Source organism: Thermobia domestica, chromosome 9, assembly GCF_964235325.1.
Source record: "Thermobia domestica chromosome 9, izTheDome1.hap1.1, whole genome shotgun sequence".
Classification (NCBI taxonomy): domain Eukaryota; kingdom Metazoa; phylum Arthropoda; class Insecta; order Zygentoma; family Lepismatidae; genus Thermobia; species Thermobia domestica.
Genome location: NC_137462.1, coordinates 243,607,674 through 243,625,465, shown reverse-complemented (window position 1 = coordinate 243,625,465; position 17,792 = coordinate 243,607,674). Strand labels below are relative to the sequence as shown.

General features: G+C 34.8%; 1 protein-coding gene across 3 annotated transcripts in view; it reads left to right on the top strand.

Moving 5' to 3' along the window:
- Positions 1-17,792, top strand: part of LOC145660639 (homeobox protein OTX2-B-like) — a 194,775-nt gene that overhangs the window by 158,720 nt on the left and 18,263 nt on the right. For all 3 annotated transcript variants that reach the window (XM_081725928.1, XM_081725929.1, XM_081725930.1), the window contains exon 5: positions 8,796-9,269. In XM_081725928.1, coding sequence (XP_081582054.1) covers positions 8,796-9,269 — 474 coding nt within the window. The remainder of the gene's footprint in view (positions 1-8,795; positions 9,270-17,792) is intronic.

Genomic DNA, 17,792 nt, shown 5'->3' with positions numbered 1-17,792 from the left:
CAACAGACAATATGAACCTGAAGAATTTTCAGTATTGCCATCTACAGAAATTACAGTGTTGCCAGAATAACATTTTCCCCCAAAATCTAAGTTAAGGCAGCGACTAGAGGAACGAACTCAACTACATTTGATTACGTATTATTTTATCTTGGAATCCAGTGAACTACTTTTTAAACAATGATTGTATTTAGTTGGTAATAAATAAGATAGTTTTAACATACAATTATTAAAATTAAATAATAATGTTGTCTTGGAATCCAGTGAACTACTTTTTAAAAATGGTTGCATTTAGTTTGTAATAAATAAAATAGTTTTAACATACAATTATTAAAATTAAATAATAATGTTATTTAAAAAGTAGTTAATAGGATTCCAAAATAATATGATACGTAATCAAATGCAGTTGAGTTCGTTCCTCTAGTCTCTGCCTTAACTTAGATATTGGGGAAAATGTTATTCTGGCAACACTGTAATTTCTATGGATGGCAACACTGAAAATTCTTCAGGTTCATATTTTCTGTTTTAGAATAACATTATCTATGATTTGGTAGTTTGTATTTCATTATCTCCTTTCACTTATGAAAAACAACCAAAAAATGATGGTAAATTTTGTATTATTTTTAATGTTGCAGGCTCTTAAACCATCACCTAAAATCAACCCTCACAGTAGATATAAGCAAGGGCGGTAATTAGGGGGGCAAGAAGGGTCAGTTGCCCCCGCACTTTTTGAAGTGACCCCTAAATGTATATAGTTTCATTTGGAAATGTAGTTTTTCTATGTATTGCTGGTTCGTAGAAAAAAATGGTGCCATATAATATTTGTTGTTGCGTGAGTACGTGTTGATTATTTGTCTTCCCGTGGAGTTAAGAAACCTACAGGAATTGCGTTTTAATTGCAATTCAAAGCAATTCATATTGCAATTGTGTATTTCTTTAAATGTCGTAGCATATGCTTGTAGTATTTACTGTCTTTCATTTTCTAACAGTATTAACATACATTTAATAGCATGTGTGGAGTTAAATTTATAAGTTGTTAATAATCCCCAGTTTCAATATAACTTCTACAAATCAAGCCTCATTATTCATGACTATGATTAATATTATACTTTCTATTTATTTGTTTTGCAAATTTGTTATTAAATAATCTGATCACACAATTTTCCAGACGGAATTTTAAGATGTTCATGAGCAAGGCGACATGTGATTTAAGAGTACAAAGGGCTAGTTAGTACCTACTTGCGTTGCTCTTGTCAATTTACTTAATAAAATATGAAATTCGGTATTTTAACTGAAAAAGATAGTATCCTCTTATTTATACAATCTTCCGACAAACAAAGTGTTATAAACAACCAAGAATACCAACATTGATATACAAATATTCCGATCGTGTCTTGCCGCATTGGATATAAGCCATTCTCCGCCACATTACCTTGCTACTATAGCTTGTTTACAGGACACGCCACCGTTCTCGGCAAAGTGTTGATCTGTTATATGCCCGATTGTTATGTTATAATTCTCAATTTAAAAAAAAGAAAAAAAAAGAAACATCTATTGTGCATTGTAATGTGAGATTAAATTTTTTCATTTCTTTACATTTTACTCATTGCTTCACTCTTTTGAAACTTATTTGATGTGATTTAATTTGATAATGAAATTTGAAAACGTATTTTTAGCTCATAGCAAGCATATATGAGTCGTTCAGACTTGTCGGGCTTCTGCCATAACGTGGAGAGAGAGAAAAAAAAAGTTTTCCGATAAAGCACCCAATATAACATGTAAACGATATTGTTTCAGAAGATTCTAGTAGCAAAATATCGACGAAACGTAAGAGTGGAAATATCTGAAGCTCGTCTTCTTCAAGTAGCCTACATGCCAAGTTACGTCATAAATTCCTTTCCTTCTATATTGTGAATGACTCTCATTTTAATATGTGATCCACATACGTCTTCTGCAATTTGTCTTAACATTGATTAAAATTTTAAGCAGCCCCAATGCATTAGCAGTGATGATAAAAGAACATATTTAAATGAGTGCTTCAAAATTTGGGCTCTTCGAATTCAGTCAGGAAAAAATCGTAAAAAGATTAGAAACATGAACTGCCCCGTGTGACTTTTTCAATTTATTCCAGTATCAAATTATATACAGTAGAACCCCTCTAATTCGTCACCTTTGGGACTCGGGGTATGGTCGGAACGCAGAAACGGTCGGATTATCAGAAAATACAATAGATTTATTGTCGTAACGCCTATATTGAGTTCCTTGGCAATTATTTGGAGTGATTCTTTTTTTTTTCAGTCTTTGTAGTACTGCTAATTTTTCATTTAATGAACGAGTAACATGTTTACGTTTCACTCTTGACATGTAAACACACTGTACTGTAACGAACACAGAACAACATTGTCGTAAAACCAACGAACAGTAAGTACAAAAAACTGCACAGTACAGTGCAGAAAACACGTATAACGAAAGAAACGATACACGAGATGATGGAGCACTGAAGCGGATATGCGGTAACAGCAAGTAAACAATGCCGCAACGGCAGTAAACGTCAATGGGGCTCGTGAATCACAGACGAATCTGGAGAAGTTCGGCACGAGCACGGTCGGATCAACCGGAATGGTGGACCAGCCGAGGGCGGACGAGAGGGGTTCTACTGTACTCTCAAATCAATTATGTAAGTTGAGTTTAAAACTCAAACTATGCAAGTTTGAAACTAAGCTTGAATAACGAGCTTATGTTCTGCCGGTACAATTCATAAACTGGACGGAAGTCGGGATAAGACTTTTAAACTGAGATGTCTGGTATCTCTATATAAAATGAAACAATGCCTATTTACACGTTTCCTCTCAAGTAAATTACACATAATAAGAAAATGAACTTTCGATGTTTTAGTTCCTTTGCGAACAAAGGAAAAAAAAAAGAACCTAGTTGGCTATAACTTTCATCATTCGATGGTGAAGGTGTTATAGTAGCCAACTAAATCTGGTTAGAGTTAGTATATAATGTAGGAAAGGGAAAAGTGAAGAATGATGACTTGCAGTTGAAATAAAATGAAGAAATCAAGTAACCATGCAATAATAGAACTAAAAATAAAGAGCAAAATAAAATTCTTTTAACAAAGCAAGATGAAGAGAAGATAACTTAATAACAACGGAGAGTGCTTACTTTGCGATAAGAGTGACGGAATTAGAGCTAGGAATTTTAGGAGCTGCTTTTTTTCTGCAAAATTTCCCAAATTATAGTGACCGCGACGACTCGTGAAGCCCAGGCTCTACACGAATCATACAACTGCTTTCCCTCACATGTGAGTCATCGGGAAAATTCGGTACGATTCGTGGAGCTGCATTCCGAAGGCACACGTGAAAAAAAAAAAAGTGAAACAGCAGAAGTACACCAACAACGTTGCCAAACTTAAGAGAGACGGCAAACGAGCGGCAAAAACAGCACTTAAAGAACTATGGCACTAACACTAACAATTATTCGAATTAAATGATAACAAAATAATAGCAAAAATATAAAACAACAACAATAATAATAACAATAAAACGAAACTTAGCGGCTATTCAACAACACTGTACTCTCAGGAGATGTTGTTCGTATAGCGCGAGAGACGACACTAGCAAAAATTCATTGGTGGGGGTTAACGACCGGAACACACCCTCTCGTTCTATGATGTGGTGAAATTCGTAAATCTCGGTCAAGCTTCACGAGTCCTCACGATCACTATAGTTTATCTTGCAAAGAAAACATTAAATAAGCTTTGGTTGTACTGTACACTCATGTCCAAAATGATTGTCGCATATCTATATAACTGTCTTCTTGTAACAATATAATTTGATAATGATTTTCCAGGGTACTTTTAACACAGATACTGTGTGTATAATCGGGAAATGTATATTTGTGGTAAATTTCATATGAAAAGAATTATAAATATGAAAATTAGAATGAGTAAAACAAAATGCTACTAAATAGAGAAGAAAGTTTTATTTTCGTTTTATTGTTTTTATTTACTGCTCTTTTGACATGAAATTTCCCACACACATGTCTTTGGCAATTATACACATAATAAGAAATACCGTGCGAATTCGTTATATTCCTACAACAACATATTTATAGACATGCGACAATAATTTTGGACATGAGTGTACCTTTTTTCACTTTTTCTCAATACCCTCACCTTTTTGTACTTGTTAAAACCTCTTTGGGCTTTTTTTCTTATTTTATTCCTATAATAATAATTAAACAAGGAACAACGAGCGTGTGTGACGTCGCATTATTTTTCCTTTAGGGCAGTCCTGTTGGGCAAAAGGTATTAAATAGAAAGTAAAGAGAGGTGGCAAAATTAGTAGCGGATCTAGAACGTAAAAACTGGGGGGCAACCAGAACCCAGACTATAATAGGTAGGTGTATCATGAGTTTACTATAAACTTCCAAATATATATAATAGCTTAAAAGATTTTTGTGACAAAAGACTGGGGCCTAGATCTCCCCGCCCCTGGCTAGATCCGCCACTGGGAAATATTAAGCTGATCAATCACGGCTATCATCAATCGTTATTATTGAGTGCTTGTATATTATACATACAAATATTTACATAGTGACAGGATGGGTCAATTGAGTGGTTGATTGGGACTTTAGGGCTTCATTTAGCAGCGAGGCTATATAAGACGTGAAGCTGCAGCTTAACGTGAGATCCGAACCACACGAGCTCCCACCGTGAATCGAACCAGAATCTTCTGCGACAATGGCGCGTACGTTAACTATATAGCCACGAGTCTTACTCAGTGATCGGAGGACCAAGTTTACTGACAAAATCTTAAAATGTTAAATGTTTTTGCGTTCAAACCATACTCCGAGTCCCAAACGTGACGGATTATAGGGGTTCTACTGTATATAATTTGATAGTGGAATAAATTGAAAAAGTTACACGGGTCAGTTCATGTTTCCAATCTTTTTATGATTTTTTTTTCCTGACTGAATTCGAAGAGCCCAAATTTTGAAGCACTCATTTAAATATGTTCTTTTATCATCACTGCTAATGCATTGGGGCTGCTTAAAATTTTAATCAATGTTAAGACAAATTGCAGGAGACCTATGTGGATCAAATGTTAAAATGAGAACCATTCACAATATAGAAGGAAAGGAATTTATGACGTAACTTGGCATGTAGACTACTTGAAGAAGACGAGCTTTAGATATTTCCACTCTTACGTTTCGTCCATATTTTGCTACTAGAATCTGAAACAATATCGTTTACATGTTATATTGGGTGCTTTATCGGAAATTTTTTTTTTCTCTCTCTCTCCACGTCATGGCAGAAGCCCGACAAGTGTGAACGACTCATACATGCTTGCTATGAGCTAAAAATACGTTTTCAAATTTCATTATCAAATTACATCACATCAAATAAGTTTCAAAAGAGTAAAGCAATGAGTAAAATGTAAAGAAATGAGAAAATTTAATCTCACATTACAATGCACAATAGTTTTTTTTTTTTTTTTTTTTAATTGAGAATTATAACATAACAATCGGGCATATAACAGATCAACACTTTGCCGGGAACGGTAGCGTGTCCTTAATCCAGCTATTATGGTAACAAGGTAATGTGGCGGAGAATGGTTTATATCCAGTGGCGGCAAGACATTATCTGAATATTTGTATATCAATGTTGGTTTTCCTGGTTGTTTCCAACACTTTGTTTGTCGAAAGGTTGTGTAACTAATAGGATAGTATCTTTTTCAGTTAACACACGAACTACCAAAGGGATCATTTTGACCCCTCACCGTCATTCATCATTCTTTAATTTGAACATTAATTAAAATAAGCAAAACATATGGCACATTCTTCTCTCTAACTAGTGATTATATCCTACATTCCATATTTCAATTATTTTTGGTTTTCTTTAAAAATAGTGATTTACCTAGAACTACCACGGGGGTCATTTTGACACCTACCTATTTAGTTGGAAAATGAATATGAAATCTTTAAGTTTTACATAAAGGAGGCTAAAGGAGACGGTGATGATGAGAAATGAATTGAATTGAGGAACGAACAAAGTGGGAGGAAACGAGTATATATATTAATTTTAGGATTGAGCTTGGAAATGTTTCTTCCACATTTCTCGGTCTTCAGCTTCCTCTTTTAACTCCCAATATTTTGTTCTATTTTCCAAATCATCAATCAGTTACGTTCTTTTTCTTCCTATCCCTCTCTTTCCTTCTATGGCGGTATGAAAAAGAAAATTTCTTCGTAAGATGTGTCCAATCCAATTGCCCTTCCTACGAAGGATGCTGACTAGAAGCGCCCTCTTCTCTCCTATCCGTTTTAAAACATCTTCGTTTGTTACTCTCTCTGTCCATTTTATCTTCTCCATCTTCTCCTAGCACCATATTTCGAAGCTCTCTAAATATTTCTTCTCTGACTTCCGTAATGTCCAAGCGTCTGAACCATAAAGTCCAATACTCCATATATAGCACTTGACCAACTTATTCCTTAGTTCAATATTAAGCTTGCTAGTTAAGAGGATCTTTTCTTGTTGAATGTTTCTTTGGCTATGGCAATTCTTGACCTGATCTCTTTGGTGCAGTAAGCATTTCTCGTCAAAATACTTCCCAGATAGCCTACTTGAAATGATCCACCTTCTCTTTGTTCTATTCTGGCCCGTAAGGGCGCTTTTTCATGGGATATTCCCATGATTTTCGATTTTTCGATGTTGATTTTCATTCCATATTGTTTCCCAGTGTTAACTATTTTGTCAATCATCTCCTGTAGCCCTTCTTCGGTTCTAGCTATAATAACCGTATCATATGCATGTCTAATCTTGTTAATAATCTCTCTTCAATCTTGAAATCGCTAATTCCCATTAATAGTTTCCTTCATTAAACATTCACTCTAAATATTGAATATCTGGGGCGACATCCAGTCTCCATACTATTAGTTCTCCTTCATTCAAGCGCAACTTCACTCGTTGTCCTAGGTATAGGTTGCGAATGAGTTGTCGGTCTCTCCAGATGACCCCAATTTCTTTCAGTACTTTCAGAATTTTCGTCCAATTGACTCGGTCGAAAGCTTTTTGCAAGTCGATGAAGCACAAACCCAACTCTTCCTTTACATCAAGAACTCGTTCTGATACTATTCTGATCAATCCAATAGCATCTCTGATGCCTTTTCTTTTCCGGAGTTCAAATTGATCTTCCTCTAACATCTCCTCTATCTTACTTTTCAGCTACCTGTTTAGTGCAATAATCTTTCCGGTGTGGGAAATAAGACTAATGGTTCTGTGATCGCTGAACTTCTTTGCTTGCTTTTTTTTGGGGGGGAGGGGGTAATGACAACCATTGTAACATCAAGAAAATCCTTTGGCCATTCTCCACTCATGTACTGTAGATCTTGTTAATAAGTGATGTCAGTACTTTCATATTGCATTGTTTCGTAAATTTTTGAACAAATCTCCTGGTATGTCGTCGTTTCCAGTGGCATTCCTCCTTCACATGTCTTTGATGGCTTGTACTACTTCACTTTTCAATGTACTGAGTCCTTTTAATTCATCATCCACCTCTTCTTCCTCTGCTTCGAGTCTTTGGTGTATATATAATATAAATAATTTTGGTATTGTATGAATATTTACTGTGAAATTTGTACCTGTTTTTCCAACTTGCACTTTTTAAAATCAAATTTTTGCCTCTAAAATTTCTAGCTTTAGACGTAATTCAAAAATAAAAATAAAAAAGATGTTTTTATTTATCTTCTTCAGGAGAAAGAAAAAAGAAAAAAAGTTTATTCTTTATTTGTAAGTGTACCAGACTTCTTGTATATAAAGAATTGATCTGTATTTTACAATCTATTTTCCTATCCTGTATGTAGGTTGTACAAGACATATTTGTGTTACATTTGCTTACTAGTGCCGCAGTTCAAATGTAAATACAATAAAGTATTTTATTTATTTTTAAAGAAACAAGAGTCTAAGTAGACGAATTTGATATGAACACTACTGTCAAACAAAGGGGGCTTGTGATTGAAGTCACACTGTCAAAAATTTAAGTTCTTTCGCTTGAAACTAAGGGGATAAAGATTACCTAAAGGTACCATAAAGGAAAGATTTTTCGATTATTTTTTCAATATCTCGCACCGTTTGGAAGATTTGAGCCTACTTCTGGTTGGAGTTTCTAATTCATGTATGATCAGTGTTTTCTTTCTTCTTGCATGCAGTATGTAATAAGAAAATACGTTACACGCAAAGTTAATTATGTCAATTATATATGGTGTTCATTGTGTAAAACACTCCAAACAATAAAGATTCATCTTAGACTGGAGAAATGGTTATCCTTCATTTTTCATTATAATTTGGCCATGAAACAAATGCCTGAGAGATATGCAATCCATGTATACAAATATGAAGTGTTGGAATGTATAACTTGTAGGATATGATGCTTTACTTTTTTTAATACTTCCAGTGTAACCCTAAAAATGTAATAAAGAAATAACATCCTTTTAAAAAATATATATATTCAATTAGAACTGAACAATCTACACAAAATTTGCAATCGATCAGTGAAAATAGCATTTTTCTACAGAATATGGTTCCCGAGAACTCACTGTCGAAAGGATTGACCACAAACGTATAAACTTTTCTCGACCACAAACATATTAAGCCTAACACTTTAATATATAGATTTTTATTTATACAATATATGTTGATTATACACATAGCTTATTTCTGTTTAACTCTACATAGTTTATTTTGCTCTAGATAGCTAGGTATATAGATGACTTATTTTGTAAAACTCTACTTGCAGGTATGGTTCAAAAATCGACGTGCCAAATGCAGACAACAACAAAAGCAACACCAACAGCAACAACAGCAAAATGGTGGAGAGAAGAGCGGGCGTATCAAGAAGTCCAAATCCCCTCCACCTAGTAATTCCACGACGAATTCTAGCTCTCCGGCACCTCCTAGCCGAGAATCTCCGTACAAACCACCGCCTCTCAGTCCGCCAACAACCGCACCATCTACCAACCCAATTAATAGCCTGCCCTCTGGAGCGGGTTCTGCCTCAAGCTCCTCTTACAATTCGATATGGAGTCCTGCATCTATTGGCCCCGTTTCGGAACTCATGGGGTCAAACTGCTTGGACAGATCGGGGTATGGAGTCGGAGTCTCCAGCCAAAGCGGAGCCAACTGTTATCCTCAGAACTATAGCGCTGCTTCCTACTACGGCAATATGGACTACCTGAGCCCTGCGATGTCGCATTCGCAGCTTAACGTACCGGTATGTATCTCCAGTAAGTTCAAGTAAGTTATCTTAAATATTTAAGAACAAGCTATATTTTATTATCCATTTGTTTGTTTACTAAAATGAAGTCGTTATTGTTATTCAGAAACAGAAGCCATGATGACGGTGGTTGAACATTAGTATTTATCCTCCTGTATTTGAAATGCCTGAATTGATAACATAGCATAACCTCTCAAACACAGGGGTGCGCAGACCCTTGGATTGGGGGGGGGGAATCAATAGCGGTACTCTTGAAGATATGCAACCACCTTTATCATTACTTTCTTTATAATTTAATTTTTATTTTCATTGGCCCGGAGGAAGCGATGATTACAGACGTCTTTCAGGGTCCGTTTTTGTGAAATTTAATCCTTATTAGCTGAGAAAATTATTTTAAAAATCGAAAAAAACGCAATGCCAAAACATTAGGTGGAGCGAGCGCCCGCACTTGCCCCCACGTGCGCACGCCTATGCTCTCAAACTTACGATACACTTGAGCTCCCTCGCGGCTATATGGTTAGCGTACGCGCCTTCGGCACTGGAGATCTTGGTTTCATTTCCGATGGGAGTTCATGTGCTTTGGATCCCATTTTAAGCTGAAGACCCACGTATCATATAGCCTTGGTACCAAGCGCGCCCATTAGGGGGGGAAGGTGGGCGCTTGCCCCTTAGGGGAAATTGTACTTCGGAATATCGAAAACCCAACAGAATTTTTAGAATAGTTACAGCAAAATTTGAAACTATATTTGAAATGTCCCTTATACTTGCCCCACCTTGGAAACCACAACATAGGCGCTCATGCTTGGTACTGAAAGAAACGCTTAGTTCCAATCCACCTAACCAACCATTCACGATGTACCTTACAGAATACATTAATTAGAAGGAACAAGAATATGGTTGCAGCGACTGGTATTTATTCTTTGTCTTTAAGAGGCCTAATCACTGCGAAATTAAAATACAGCTAATTTTACAGTAATTATGCGATATCTTCAAATAGATAAAAGATAATCGACATGTGGAACAAAACCGCGCTAGACAATATCTTTTTGCATGAGGTACTGTTATCACGAGTCACCTAGTAGCTTTCCGTTTGCACCACTTATAAACGCGAAAATAAATGCCGATTTTCTAAATGGCTGGAAATAAAAAGCAGATAAGTGAGTCGTGATAACGGTATCTCATGTAAAATAATATTGTCTAGCGAGCTCTTGTATCACTTTTCGATTATTCTTTATCTATTCGAAGATATCACATAGGGCCTAATTACAGTAAAATTAGCGGTATTTTAATTTCGCCGTGATAGGCCTCTTAAGTCAAGTTGCTACATTCATTCAAAGATCGTTTGTCAGACCCTATTCTTTTTCTAATGCTCGGGTTGAGTCCTACTTCTTTGCTTATCATATCAGAATATTTGAATAGTAACAACTAACGTAGACCTAATAACCATTGGTCATTCCTCAATTCAGAAATTGTATTTGTTAATTAAGGTAAATTTAAAGGAGCGCTAATAATCAATAGATGTCAGCACATACCTCATATCTTATCAGTGTAGTTTGTAGGGAGCAACAATGTTCAAAATAATTAAATTAAATTCAAGTTATAAATTTGATTTCATTTTACTCTTCAGAAACATGCTTTCAATAATGGAACTCTCTGAACAATGAAAGAAACAAAATATTTTAAAAAGTGCACAGATAATTCTCTGATTATTTATTCAACTTGTCTATGGACAAAGTTAGAACATTAGGCCTATCTCTTGAATTTCATTGAATTATGTTGAATATTGTTGCTCCCTACAAAATACAGGATCTGTTGATAATAATTGAGCCTTCACACTTACCTTAATAGATAATAATACCTATTTTGCCTATACCTTCGTAAAATGCTAAAACAAAATTTGCTACTTCAAAGAGAGTATAGTAAATGATGAAAATTCAAAAATATGGAATTATAAGGCGTCCGTAAGTACTTGATTCCACTGATTTATCTATAGCCTCTAAATTTTCTGAATCAGCATTTTCAAACTATGCATCAGAATCACCAGGTAACAAAAGTTTTATATGCATGCTACGAGCAAATTATGAACTTCACACCCCATAAATTTCCCTTGCAGTAGAAAATTCTGGATAAACTGGTGATTGATCCATTTTATGATTCCGAGGCAAGTTCCATAACTATGGACGTGGATTTGAACAGTGTAACAAGTGTCAATGGAACACGTATCATCTGAAAGACAAGGTTTGAATATTTTACCTACCTTGCAGATAGTCAGCGAAAGCTCTGTTAGTGTTCCGTGAAAGGTTCACTTTGTACAGGTCAAGTTATTCTCAACATGTTTTTGTGTGAATGGCTGTTCTAATTCTTATCTCCACATCGTGGGTGTCTAAAGATAGAAGTGATACACGTTTTATCTTCTAAATGACCCCAGAAAGAAACCACATGGTGTGTGAAGAGAAGAGCGAGGGGCTACTTCATCCATTCTGTATCTTATCTACCAATCTAACAGTTCTGTATGGATGTGTAACATTCAGAAAGGGACAAACTGTTTGATGAAAATATGGCCGCGACCAGTCTTGTTGATGTATGAAACTGGTTTCGTGTTCTGTTGAATTAACATTTTAGGTGAATCCATTTTATGCTCCGAGATTGTATGAGATTTTTTTAAACCTGTTCATATGCGTAGCTTATGTCGATTAACTTTGCAGCTAGTATGAATTGTTGCTCAAAACTCAAAGTTTTTTTTAAAAAAAAAATCAGTTCCGGATTTTGTTTTTTGGATCATTGTAAATTTGTAAGGTCTCGAACGAATTAATCTTCGTTGTACTTTCCACATAATTACTTCAGGCATCATCAGTAACTAACGGCTTGCCATCAGTGTTTTCCGTTTGCCGCATAGCCTCTTCGTTTACACGCTTTCTTCTTGCAGATGGATCTTCGGTTTTTAAAGGTATCGAATCACCTCTGACAAAAAGAGAAAATATATCAATCTTCATGAAAAGATGTACTCAAGATAAGCTCTTGTGAAAACATATATCCTGGGCTAATAGCAAAATAGACTGTTTTTAAATATGTACCTTAAAGTATTTTTTAAAAAATATACCTAAAGAGGTTCTCAATTTTTAACTGGCGCACCGCCAAAAATCGTACATACCGTCCAGCAACGTTCACTTACCACAAATGGTATGCATACCACAGGTTGAGGAAATACGCCTTAAAGATTACATTAACATAAGGGAGCATAGAGTGGAAGACCGCTCACCTCTGATGATAGAGATCCCTGATTCGATTCTAGACTAAGTGAGTTTTTGGTGAACAACATCGTGTCCATGGTCTTTCTCGGGTTCTTGGGAGTTCTCTCCCACCATAATCATTTACTTTCATTTATCACCTGTCTTCTTTAGCCTAAAAGAGGGATGCAAACCTGGGAATATTCAACTATCACCATCTCAGTTCGCCTAATGCGGGCCGCGGTGGCTCAGTGGTAGAGCGTTCACCTCTGGTGCTTGGGATCCCGGGTTCGATCCCAGCCCCCACCAAGTGAACTTTGTGGTGGACAAACACCGTGTGCGTGGGTTTTCTCGGGGTTCTCCCGTTTCCTCCCACTTTCTTCATTCCACCATTTCATTCATTACTCAACATCACCGTCTCCTTTAGCCTAACCGGCATAACCGTGGAACGTGAAACTCAAAGATTTCATTTCAGTTCAGTTCAGTTCAGTTCGCCTAATTAATCTTGCATTAGCATCACATGGCTCCGTGGGAATAGTGGAGTATATTTTTTAGAAGTATATTGTAGGCACGTATAGACATATATCCTACACTGGCATTGTCTTTGCTTTCCCATACAGTAAAATGAGTCAACTATGAAGAGAGAGAGAGAGAGAGAGAGAGAGATCCTGCCGAGGAAGTAGAGGTTGGTCTCATTCCCAAATGGACTGATTGCACAAGTCATTGATTCGGAGAATACAGGTGGTGTTAGACTTAATGTGTCGTAGATAGGATTGTGATTGTAGCCCCTCCCTGGTTTCAGAGTTTCCACATCATGAGTTGGATTCTGCCGGATTGTTGTCATATCATGGTATTCAGTACCTTGTGATCATATCACGGGAGTCGGGATACCTTCTCGTACCAAAGGGGATGTTCACTTGTATTAAAAGGCTTCGGAGCCAACACTGGAGATGGTAGTGGACTTTCACTCACTAAGGCTCCAACTCCCACCAATAAATAGCCTATAATTAGAAGATAGGTTTCGGTCTGATAAGAAAGGATCCTGGCATTGTAAATACAAGAGGGCAAGTACGTTTAAATTTGAAGGTGAAGCAAAGTCACTGGGTTCAACGAAGTTAGAGATCACTTTAGGCATGCGACGTATATAAAATATGAAGGAATATAAATATTTTACAAAATATGAAAAATTTCGTCAAAATATCATGAAATATGAAAATTTTAAAACTTTTTCGATTCAATATACCGTGAAACGTCAAGATCCTTGTTCCCAATGCTCTAGGAGGCCGGATTGTAATATTTCGTAGTTTGCTTCTTTCTACCGGTAGTTATAAGATTTGCTTATGTCTGCTGGAATAACAAAGCAACTGTGCAAAGTGAATGTCATTACTGTTTTCACACTAAAAATAACTTGCTATAAAGTAACTTTCTCAAATTAGTTCACTCATTTCAACGTTATTGACAAAGGAGTATGTAGGAGAAATGCACTATACTGAAGACTCACAGTCCCTATCAAATGTTACACATACACATTCACTCAAGATTTTTTTAAACGATATTTTGATTAAAAGCCGTTCTTATCAAATATTTTTAAAAGATTTTTTAAAAATATTTGATAAGGACGGCTTGTGATAATAAATGCGTAGAGCTCCAAAACATTACTTGTTTTCTCAATTGTGGATACAGAATAGTGCACTGTCATAGAAATGAGGAAAAAGTAAATTGCACCACTAAATTGAGTAAATAATACAACTAAAAATATAGTTAATTATTTTCCTTGTTGATTGGGAGTAGTTCGTATGGAGTTCAGCTAAGCTTACTCTTTATATTGTCTTTAGTAAGAAAAAGTCATTTAACAAGAGGTCATATGATCATATCTCTAATTACATAAAAATATCAAAAATAAAAACATCAAAGATTCTGTAATAAAAGCATTACTAGTGCTAATAAAGAAATCCTAATAAACCCACGAAGATATTTATTATTATTATTTTTATTATTATTAGTATTAGTATTAGTATTATATTTAAAATACTAATAAATGCTAAATATGTGTGCTCATATCAGGAAAGATTCTAAATAAATTATTACAACAGCTTTTAATACTTTTGAAGGAAAATTTATTCTATTAGATACAACGCGCAAAAAGTCCAAGAATGGATTCTTTTAAAGAATTTTAAGCATGCAATTATCTTATTATACATAGAGTATAAATTGTAGTAATATAAAATATGTTCATGTGTGTATGTGTTTGCTTATTAATCTATAATTATACCTAATATATCTTAGGGAACATCGAATATTGATCTTAAGCTTTTGCCTCATCCTCTGATTTCAACGGAAATAATAACTATTGATTACAATATACATGTCGCGTTGTTTCCTGTCGCATACCGCAAAATATAATTAAAATTGTTTATTGCTTTTTAATTAATTCTTAATTTGCATCAATAAATGTTAGCTTAAATCGTCACTCAAACAAACACAGTCGTTAAAAAAAGAATCAGCAAACACCCCACGTGATTGTACGTACAGAAAAAAAATATGAATATATCCATATGTACTGTAAATAGTTGTGTACAAAAGAATAAAGAAAAGAATAACTCGATTCACTGTTTGAAATAAAATTTTAAACTATTGATATTAATATTAAGTATTTAATATATTTGAATAAAGTACAGGTGAGTACATTAATTATCCAACATAATTACTATTTTTTGAGTACGAATGATGACAAATGAATACTATACTAACAACATAGTTACTATCATCCATATTTTTTTGACAATTTAGTTACAAATATTATTGAATTTTAAAGTTTAGTTATAATTTTCATTATCATAAATGTTGAAACATGAGGTGCCAGGCTTCATTTCAGGGCAACAATATATTTTGTTTTAATGTTACAGACTTACAAAGAAATTCTACAGTTTCTATAAACCTTCACTTTTCTATCTTTAAATTAAATGATATTAGCTTGAAAAAAGAGTAAAATATTTACTCTTTGTATTTGAATTTGGTTAGAAAATGTGTTGTTGGACACTTTTTATTATCTAAGGTTAGAAAAAAGTAGCATGAATATTAGTATCAGCAAATATATTGACAAAGATGCTTATATTTAAGATAATAATAAACCAAAAGAATTCACGATTCATTTCTATAGTACGTCTATAAAAAAGGAAAAAGAAAAATAAATTAAAATACTCTGGGAAAGAGTCTAAAATTATAGCACGTAAACATTATTAACTTATTAATTCACTGAAATGTAATTAGTTTCAATGAAATCAACTTTATTGATTTTCTTTATATAAAGTGATTAATTACCAGCCTGTAAGCTGGAAAAGCATATATGAAAAAAGCAAGAAAATACGAGGTGTGATTAAAATGTACTTCATTTATATTTCATAAACGGGAAACAGTTATAGTAAATTGGTTAGTGTTGTGTTGAAGAACTATTCCTCTCGGTCTGCATGAATTTCGGACTCTTCCAACCTTGGTAGTTCTGAGTACATTGCCAATGAATACATCTAACCGTGCTATGGGTAGTTGCAAATATCGCAAAATTGTTAGTTGAAAGCGAAACAAAGGATTAGCATAAAGTTTCTTCTTAAATTTGAATAATCGGCAAGTGAAACATTCTGAATACTGGCCGATGCAGTATGATGATACGGTGAGTGTATACCCAGAATACAAATCTTTCAGTGGCATAAACATTTCTGGAAGAGGAGGTAAAGTGTTGAAGACAACAATTGGTCAGACAGGTCTTCAGTTACTGACAAATCAACAGAGTATGCGAGATGATCAGAAGTGACCGAAGATTGAGTGTGCATTTTCAGTGGCTGAACTAGTGAACTTGAACAGGGAATGTTCAGCAAATTATCACAGAAGAATCAAACATGAGGAAAATCTGACAAGATTGTGCCGAAAAATCTCTCGCGGGAACAAAATGACTGCCCTCAAAAATTGTGTGAAAACATGTTACAACGCATTGAAAATTAATCTGAGTTGTTGGAACCTATAATCACCTTCGACGAAACGTATTTGTTCCTATGATCTGAAGACTAAGCGGCAATTCATGCAGTGGAAGTAGGCCTATCCCGATTTCCTCAGGTTGTAAAAAGCACGCATATCAGTCTCAAGATTTGAGGCAGTGTTGCTTGTGTTCCTTGACATTCAAAGAATTTTTAGATTTTAGTCAGTTTCTACTGAAGAGCAGTCAGTCAGCACCATTACACTGAAGTTTTGATCAGACTTCGCGAAAAAAAAAAAAAAAAAATGAAGGGGCCTCAACTATGAATAAATGGATGAATTCTGTACTAGAACAATGCATCGATTGGCAAGAATCTGTCCGTCAGGCAAGTTTGGACGCAAAAAAAAAAAAAAAAAAAAAAAAATATTAATCTTATAGAACAGCTCCCTACTCATTAAACCTGGTACTTTATGGCTTTTTCCTTTACTCGAAGCTAAAGTCTAACCTCAACGGAACACATTTTGCCTCAATTAAAGAAGTCAAGTCGAACACGGCAGACTTCGTACGTAAAGTCAGAAAATGACTTCCAGTGTTGTTACTAACAGTGGCAGCAGCAAGTGCAGAGTGTGTGAATGCTGAAGGGGACAACGTCTAAGGTAATGACCACGCCAAGTAATAAAGAAATGAATAACAAAACTTATGAGTCTAGTATTTTTATTGTTTGTCACACGTCGTATTCAACTTGATCTGTTTTGATATAACAACACGGTAACTTGATTAAGTAATTGTAGAAGTAATAACTCTGGATATACGTAGTGTGTTTATATACAATATTTACAGTAATTACAAAGAACATTTCTGCAAGAAGTGATTTTTGCACCAGACTGAACAAAAATGTTAGAATGATTCGAACTCTTTCAGATCTATAAGCTGCCAAAAGCATAGAAAAATATCTTCATGGTAACCTATGGTTTAATAACTATGGTAATATAAGCTTTTTTTTTTTTTTACCCGAGACTCAGTTTCTTGACTAAAATTAATTGTATAAGTACCACACTCAATTTCGACACATACTTAATTAGATAAAATAAATATTAATTGATATATAATTTTCTAAAGCTAGTCTAGGTTCTATAATTGCCACCTTAAAATTTGATTTTTCACCACTTTAATTTAGAGAGTGGGCAGTTTAGACCTTAATAGTTTTTTAAACTAATGTTTAGTAGAGTTTTTTTTATTGTTCTTGTTGTGCAAAGAGCATAGTTTTGTGTATTGAATCACTTCCTGAAGTTTGCCTTTAGTCTTTGCAATCATTACACTGACATA